Source organism: Henckelia pumila, chromosome 2, assembly GCF_033568475.1.
Source record: "Henckelia pumila isolate YLH828 chromosome 2, ASM3356847v2, whole genome shotgun sequence".
Classification (NCBI taxonomy): domain Eukaryota; kingdom Viridiplantae; phylum Streptophyta; class Magnoliopsida; order Lamiales; family Gesneriaceae; genus Henckelia; species Henckelia pumila.
This window is the reverse complement of record NC_133121.1, coordinates 94,203,334-94,211,575: the sequence shown is the minus strand read 5'-3', so window position 1 is coordinate 94,211,575 and position 8,242 is coordinate 94,203,334. Positions and strand designations below refer to the sequence as shown.

Genomic DNA, 8,242 nt, shown 5'->3' with positions numbered 1-8,242 from the left:
TAGTTAGTGTATCAAAATGAATTTTACTCATTAATTTACGTACAATTAAAAATACTACCTAAAAGTTGAAAAATACTTTTTAAAATTCCAAAACACTACCTAAATAAGTTTCAATCCCAAGTATTTCACAAAAAAATATGATATGCTCTGAAAAAAATAAAAATAATCTCGACCCATTTTGCCTCAGTGAAACTAGTCCCGCCATTTTGTTAACAAAATTTGACTCTTCGGAGTTCGGAATGGGAGACGGTGTTTTCTTTAAACGTTTCATAAGGCTCCTAAATTCAAATCCTATCAATGTACTATCACATTATCCGAAGCACGATTGTGATTTGTGAATGTGTTACTCAGATTTAATTTTCAAGAAGACTTCAATTCCCCCCCTTTTTTTGAATCTAGCGAATTAGGGTTTGTGTGGAAAGTTGAAAAGGTATGAACTCGGGCGATCTCAACAAAGTATGGGAAATCAAAACGCTGAAAAGGAAGACAAACGAAGAAGAAGCTCGGAAGATTTTAGACAGAGTCGCGAAACAGGTTCAACCCATCATGCGCAATCACAATTGGAGAGTAAAGATACTTTCTGAATTCTGGTATGATCTTTTTCTGTTCTGTTGTTTTACGCAGCAATACACTTATGATACAGTTTTGTTATGCTTTCTCGTGTTCTTTCCCCATGCATTTAATCTGGAAATCGAGCAACCGAAAGTTCAAAATTCATAAGCTGCGTATTCTTTTTCTATATCAATTAAAAGGGTATCTAAAATTTGCAGCCCCAAGAATCCTGCTCTTCTGGGTTTGAATGTAGGACGTGGTATACACATAAAACTGAGGCTTAGACGGGCAAACAGAGATGAGGAATTTATTCCTTTTCATGAAGTTTTAGATACAATGCTGCATGAGCTCTGCCACAATGTTCATGGCCCTCATAATTCCAGCTTCTACAAGCTATGGGATGAAATTCGAAAGGTAAGTGGTAATTTTATATGATTGTCCGAAATGCTATCACACTTGGTTATTGCTGGTTGCTTCTTGTCTTCTTCTTTTTCGTTCTAAAATTTAACTGTTCAATGAACTACGATTCCCCCGACTTTAAATCATGATCAGACACTAACTTATACCTGATTACATAATATCTATAGGAATGCGAAGATTTGATAAACAAAGGGATAAGTGGAACAGGACAAGGATTCGATCTTCCTGGAAGGCGATTGGGTGGATTCTCCCTCAAACCTTGTTCATCCCTTCGCCAAGCTGCATTAACTGCTGCAGAAAATAGAGCCCGGCTTGGAACCTTGCTGCCTTCTGGCCCCAAACAAATCGGTGGTGATAATTCTATCATGGTTTCACTAAGCCCTGTTCAAGCTGCTGCAATGGCTGCAGAAATGAGATTAAGGGATAATGTCTGGTGTGGCTCGGAATTTTGTGATGGTTGTGAATATGATGAAAATACCAATCCCTCACCGAACTCTTCAGATTTACAATATCCTTCTGGAATTTCAAATGTACTTGGATATCATAGAAAAGATCAAAAGGCAGTATCACGTAAACGAAGCCATGAATCTGATGACGTTTCATCTCTCCAGTCTGCAAGTGGTCACCCGGAATCCACTACTTCAGACTCTAGCCATCCAATTAAAAAGCCTTCTAGTAAGGCTTGTCCAAAGGAGTGCACACCACTTGCTCAATCTTCTCTTGGTGATCAAAATTCAATTGTCGTGGATTTGTCGGGAGAAGTTTCAACTTCCCTATCCATGTGTAGCCATGAAACATTGAACGATGACAATTACAATATTTGGTCATGCGCAGTGTGCACTTTGTTGAACCCGGTGAGTGATGCATTTACTTTAAGGTTATTCCTCACTATTTAAAGTTCTGATTATTTTACTTTGCCATCAAAGTTAGGTGAGAACTGTTAGTTTGATATCTAACATCATAGCAAGGAAATTATGACACAGCAGATCAGCTGAGTTTCTCAATTATCTGTTGGAACTGTCTTTTAACCGTCAACAGTTGGAGCACTACATCATGATAGATCCATGGTTAAACAAAAACAGGAGAAGAAATTAAAACATATGAAGCATTTGAATGGATTAATTTTGAATGGCTTTTAATATGTCTAATAAATCTAAAAGGAATTTAATTTACGCTAAATTAGATATGTGGTTGCCCTTGGTTTTTCCTTTAGTGATTATGGGTATTGTTTGTTTTTGTTTTTAGTGTTTTAGGAGGTTTCATTTTGAAAAAATGAATTCTTTGGTTGAATGAAATGAATGCTTGGTTTTTTTTAATAAGAAAAAAATAACTGTAGTGATCAAATTGTGTAAACCTTTGTGTTAGCTGGTTTTTAAATGACGTGTGCTTTGTTAAAATTGGTTAAAAAAAGTGTACCACAAGATAAATAATATTTTTTGTGTGATGAGAATTCGGATTACAAGTAGCGATTAAGTTAGGAGGTACTGAAATGAGTTTTCAGAGAAGGAAAGAAAGAGAGATATTATCGGTGTTTTAGTTTTTGAAGATGGGAAAATGGGGTTTAAAAACAAAACTAGACATGTCATATGTTCTTCCATAGTAGCTTTGGCTTTGAATAAGTTGTACCTTTGGTACATTTGCAAATTGTCTTCTGCAATAATCTCTATATGCTGTTTTGTTCTCCGATGCATTTGATGAGTTGTTCTACTGTCAATTGCAGCCACTAGCTCCAATATGCGAGCTATGCAAGACACTCAGACCTAAAGATGATAAACTGAAACACGTCGGATGGTTTTGCAAATTCTGTACCCTGGAAAATGATGTAAAGCTGGAGAAATGTGCGGCATGTGAAGCGTGGAGATATTCTTATGGTCCACCTGTAGCTGCTTCAGCCCGCAATCTCGGCACTTGAGGAGAAACTGAACTTCCCTCGATTTTTTGTTTTAGTATGTTTTGGATACAAGCTTTGAAATGTTCCCTTTGGTGTGTTACATCCGTCATATTTCTTTTGAATATTTATCTATGATTCTATTGAACACATGGTCATGTTTTGATTTTATAACAATCTGAGGCTCATGTGGAAGATCATATGTCACGCTCCGGGTCCGAAACGTGGCATTGGCGTTTAACATTTCGAAACGTAAAACAAGTCATGTAGTATAGAAAATAGCCTTCAACTAGTCTTTTACATAACCAAAATGTCTTTACCAAATAATAAAGCGATAATAGCGGAAGCGACAATAAAACACAAAATATACTAATAATATCTCCATAACGTGATTACCAACCCCAAAATGCATGTTGCTCATCCTCTTCCAATTGATCTTCGGTATCTGGGAAGGAAGGTAAGGGGGTGAGTGTTTTCGAAAACACTCAGCAAGTGGGGGTCGATCGGACATGATAAACACCAAAATATACACATGTACATATTATAATCTCGAACAAATTAAGCATGCTGAATCTGACACAAATACGAAGCAAACATTGCACTGATAATTATCTCATTTTCCGTGGTTTACTGATCAGCCCCTATATGTTACTCCTCTAAGGGGCGATGCCAAAAAAAACTGTTATTATAATTCACCGCATCAGGGCCAATATCAAATCAAATCATATATGTTACTCCTCTAAGGGGCGAGGCCAAAGGAACGGTTATTATAATCCATCGCATCAGGGTCCATATCAAATCAAATCATCGAAAAATCCTTAACCATTTCTAAATCAACTCTTAACAGTGCAATCCACATAACTCTAACATGCTTTGAATAATATAATGAATAGCCAACGGATTCAAAATAGCATATCAAAATGAAACGGATATACATATCAAGCTGATTGAATTTTCAAAATCATATGTAATTTATTTCATAAAGATTAACTCACTCAAAAATGAAAAAAAGTGTAGATTATATCACGCAAAAAGAGGTATAAAAGCCCACTTACCGAATTTGATTTTTTCCAAGAAAATCGTGTTGTTGGAAAGCCTCGGATTTGAGTGAATCTCGAATTTGACTAAAACCAGAATTCGATCGTCCTTGGGAAAAGCTAGGTTGTTTGGTTAGTTACAGAACAAGACAGTCTCTTCTTGCTCGACTTCGGACGGAATTAGCTACTAAAACTTCGATGGTTGCTGCAGGTGCTTGCTTCGACCCTTGGGCAGTGACTCCTTCGAAGATTGAACAGAAGGCTCCTTCGAAAAATTAGGTAAGATCTTTGCTCGAAAGTGGACAGGAAGTCTGCTCGAACCTTGGAATGAAAGCTCCTTTGAATCGATGCCGCACTCCGAGTTTTTTGGGCAGCCTTGAAGATCGACAATGAGCAGATTTTTGAGCTTCGAACGGTTGCTGTTGTGCTTTGAATTAAGGAGGGAATCAAGCTATGTAAAAATTCTGATATATGGACAGAATTCAGCAACCTCTATCAACCAAAAATGGCAGCACACTGGACAGCAAACTGGAGCTCAAGAAAACCGAAAATACAACAGCTTGGTTTCTCATTCATGGCGAATAATTCCCATTAACAACCATGATTCCTCTTTATTCTTGTTGTTACAACTCTTGGATGTTACTCACATCAGTTTTGAATTTGAAAAATCTGCCTTCATTCCTTCGGTTATGGCTCTTCATTGCTTGCTTGAAGGCTGAAGGCTGGGTTCTCACATAATATTATGTTGCTGTGTAGATGACTTTGCTTTTGTGAAGTTTTATGTTTTCGTAAATATGATTAAAGATCCATCCCTAGACCATGTGTGTATATGCACACATTAAAAGACATTTACTACGGCCTAATAAGGTCTTATTTTGCAATCGTTTGTTATGTCCCAACTAAGCAAGACACGAAAGAAGGCTCAAAAGTTGGTGCATGGGGGTGTCAAGATACTAGAAGGCTCAAAAGTTAGCTCCTTCATTCAAAATCATGAATGGAACGAGCATGTTATCAGAGGGGCTTGTGTGCCATATTTAGCCCAGGAAATCCTTCAAATCCCGCTGGCTAGCGCTGCTCATGGAGATATTCGATTATGGAAATATGATCCTAAGAGCCGTCACTTAATTAAAAGTTTATCGAGTTGGATTCGGACAAGAGTAGTCACTTGAGCATCACTCGAATTCTGACGTGACCTTGAGTTGGTGGAGATTTCTTTGGTCTTTGGCTATCCCTCCAAAAATTCGTGTGTTTTGGTGGAGTCTTTCACAACTTTATTCCGACCGAAACAAATCTCCGTAGACATCATGTACCGGTACCTGGGTCATGCTTGCTATGTAATACCCAGGAGGAGATGACTTATCATGCGCTACTTCATTGCCCAGTCATGAAAAAATTCTGGAGCAATAGTGAGGTGTTGAGTATAAGAAAGCCATCAATGCCTCGCCAACCCACCGGCCGAATGCTCTTCCACCTTCTCCATCCCTTTGGCAGGCACCTCTGGTAGATTGCCTACGCTTGGATGTTGATGCTAGCTTTCATGAGGAAACCAATTGTTGTGGAGTAGGAGGTGTTGTACGCAATCATTGGGGTCTTGCCGTGGCTGCCTTGTTAGGTGAGCATTTATGGAGTTTGTCGGAAAACATAATTAATTATGTTTGTTGGAGGCTGGCAGATGGAGGTTTGAAGACGCGTTAGAACTCTATAAATAAAGGTCCATTCCTTCAGTTTGATTAATCCCCTTCAGCTCTTCCTTTGAGCATTTAGAAAATATTGAGAGTGTATTTTCTTGTGTGAGTTAGAGAAATATTTTCTCGATAATACTCGGGGTTTGGGTTGGTGAGAGATATAGTGTTTTGTATACACTTGTAATATTTCTCCGGTTATAAATATTGCAGCAACTCCGTGGACGTAGTCTATATTGGGTGAACCACGTAAATCCTTGGTGTTCTTATTGATTATTTTATTTCGCAATTATATTATCGTCATGATCACTCCGGCATAATCCATAACAACTGGTATCAAAGCTGTTACGGTGTCCGTAGGGATGTAAACGAGCCGAGCCTAGCCGAGCTTTTGAATGTTCAAGCTCGGTTAATTTATAAACGAGCCGAGCCCGAGCTTATTTAACGAATATATTCATGACTCACGAGCTTATTCGAGCTTTTATCGAGCCTAAACGAGCTTAATATATTTAAACTATAAATTTAAATATTCATTAAATTAATTAAAAACTAAATTATATATTTGAAAAAAATATAATATTATTATTAAAATTCGTAATTTTATTATAATAAATTAATTTTTATAGATTTTTCAATATTTTTCACAAATAAAGTGTAAATTTATAAATTAAATATCAATACTATTATTTTTTCGTCTAAAAGATGACTTACGAGCTTGTTAACGAGCCTGTTAACGAGCATGTTCACGAGCTAACGAGCCGAATATTGTAAAGTTCGAGCTTGGTTCGTTTGCCTTAACGAGCCTCATTAAACGAGCTCGAACGAGCTTTTAACGAGTCGAGACCCGAACAGTTCGCGAACTGTTCGTCTCATTTACATCCCTAGGTGTCCGGGAGCCTTGGTGAAATTTTTTTTAAAATTCTGAGTATGCTCTGTGGGTGCAACTTTGTCTGATCTTCCACATCATAAAAGATTTTTTGAAATTTTATTAAGGCAGGAGAAGCGATGGTCGGAAATGACGGATCGGGACCTTGAATCAATAAGTTTGATGGTACAGATTTCACGTTCTGGCGGTTACAGATTAAAGATTATCTGTATAGCAAGAAGCTACATCAACCTCTATCCGGGGTGAAACCAAAAAAGATGGAGGATGATGAGTGGGAGCTTCTTGACCGACAAGTGTTAGGGGTAATACGATTGACCCTAACAAAGAACGTGACACACAATGTGACGGAGGCAAAAACCACGGAGGAGATGATATCCATTTTGTCGGACATGTACGAGAAGCCATTAGCAAATAATAAAGTGTTTCTCATGAAACATTTATTCAACTTGAAGATGGAGGAAGGTGCTTCGGTGGCGGCACACATCAATGAATTCAACACGATTGTTTCCCAGCTAACATCGGTTGAAATCAAGTTTGATGATGAGATCCGTGCACTTATTCTTTTGGCGTTTTTACCAAATGTTTGGGAGCCGATGCGGGCAGCGGTTAGCAATTTTGCTGGAAAAGGAAAGTTACAATTCAATGATGTCAGAGATCGAATCCTTGGTGAAGAAGTTCGCACGATGGATTCGGGAGAAGCAACATCATTGAGATCTGCTCTAAATCTTTAAAACAGAAGTATGGGCAGGAGTAGCGAAAAAGGTTCTAACATATGGCGTGGCAGATCCAAGTCAAGGAGTGGAAAATACAAAAATACATTCGAAAAGAAATTAAAGTGCTGGAGCTGTGGTGAAACTGGTCACATGAAAAAGGACTGTAGATCACCCAAGAATAATGCAAATATTGTTACTGAGGATGCACATGATGCCTTAGTACTATCCATGGAAAGCGCGGTTGATTCTTGGGTTATGGATTCGGGAGCTTCATTTCATACCACCGGTGATCGTGAGGTATTCAGTAATTATATTGCTGGTAATTACGGAAAATTTTTCCTAGCAGATGGAAAACCTTTGGAAATAGCTGGTATGGGTGATATCAGTTTGAAAATGTCAAAAAGATCCATCTGGAAGCTGAATAAAGTGAGGCATGTACCAAAGTTGACCCGAAATCTAATCTCAGTGGGACAACTCGATGACGAAGGCCATAAAGTGACCTTTGGTGATGGCTCTTGGAAAGTGAGCAAATGAGCCATGATTGTTGCTCGAGGACAAAAAACTGGAACCCTCTACATGACTTCCAGTTGCAGAGACATGTTAGCAGCTGTGGATGCTGGAGCTAACTCAAGTCTATGACATTGTAGACTTGGACATATGAGTGAAAATGGAATGAAGATGCTGATATCAAAAGGGAAGCTACCAGAGTTAAAAACTGTCGAACACAAATTGTGTGAAAGCTGTATACTTGAAAAGCAGAAAAAGGTGAGCTTTTCAAAGGGCGGTAGAGAACCAAAGACATCAAAATTGGAGTTGGTTCATACTGACGTATGGGGGCCATCTCCTGTGACATCCCTTGGAGGCTCACGATATTATGTCACATTTATCGATGATTAGAGCAGGAAGGTCTGAGTTTATTTTTTGAAAAATAAATCTGAAGTTTACGAAACCTTTAAGAGGTGGAAAGTCATGGTGGAGAATGAGACCAACTTGAAGGTGAAGTGCTTACGGTCTGATAACAAAGGAGAATATGAAGATTTTGAGTTCAAGAAGTATTGTGCACA

General features: G+C 38.3%; 1 protein-coding gene and 1 long non-coding RNA gene across 2 annotated transcripts; one reads left to right on the top strand and one right to left on the bottom strand.

The window, feature by feature from the left end:
* The first annotated feature begins 214 nt into the window (after window positions 1–214).
* On the top strand, window positions 215–3,026 carry LOC140883909 (uncharacterized). The gene is made up of 4 exons (XM_073290532.1): window positions 215–590; window positions 771–966; window positions 1,140–1,826; window positions 2,693–3,026. The coding sequence occupies exons 1-4, from the start codon at window positions 433–435 to the stop codon at window positions 2,882–2,884; spliced, it is 1,233 nt and encodes a 410-aa protein (XP_073146633.1). The 5' UTR covers window positions 215–432; the 3' UTR covers window positions 2,885–3,026.
* Window positions 3,027–3,114: 88 nt separating this feature from the next.
* Window positions 3,115–5,474, bottom strand: LOC140884661 (uncharacterized). Its single transcript, XR_012150692.1, has 2 exons — window positions 3,916–5,474; window positions 3,115–3,305 (listed from the first exon to the last, which is right to left on the bottom strand). It is a non-coding gene; the product is annotated as an uncharacterized lncRNA (long non-coding RNA).
* Between the last annotated feature and the right edge of the window lie 2,768 nt (window positions 5,475–8,242).

What these genes read in the sequence shown, in the direction of transcription:
- LOC140883909 (XM_073290532.1), top strand. Translation starts at nt 433, where the DNA reads ATGAACTCGGGCGATCTCAACAAAGTATGGGAAATCAAAACGCTGAAA. An exon ending in AAGATACTTTCTGAATTCTG is followed by an intron (nt 591 to 770) that starts GTATGATCTTTT and finishes TAAAATTTGCAG; the next exon opens with CCCCAAGAATCCTGCTCTTC. An exon ending in TGTGCACTTTGTTGAACCCG is followed by an intron (nt 1,827 to 2,692) that starts GTGAGTGATGCA and finishes TGTCAATTGCAG; the next exon opens with CCACTAGCTCCAATATGCGA.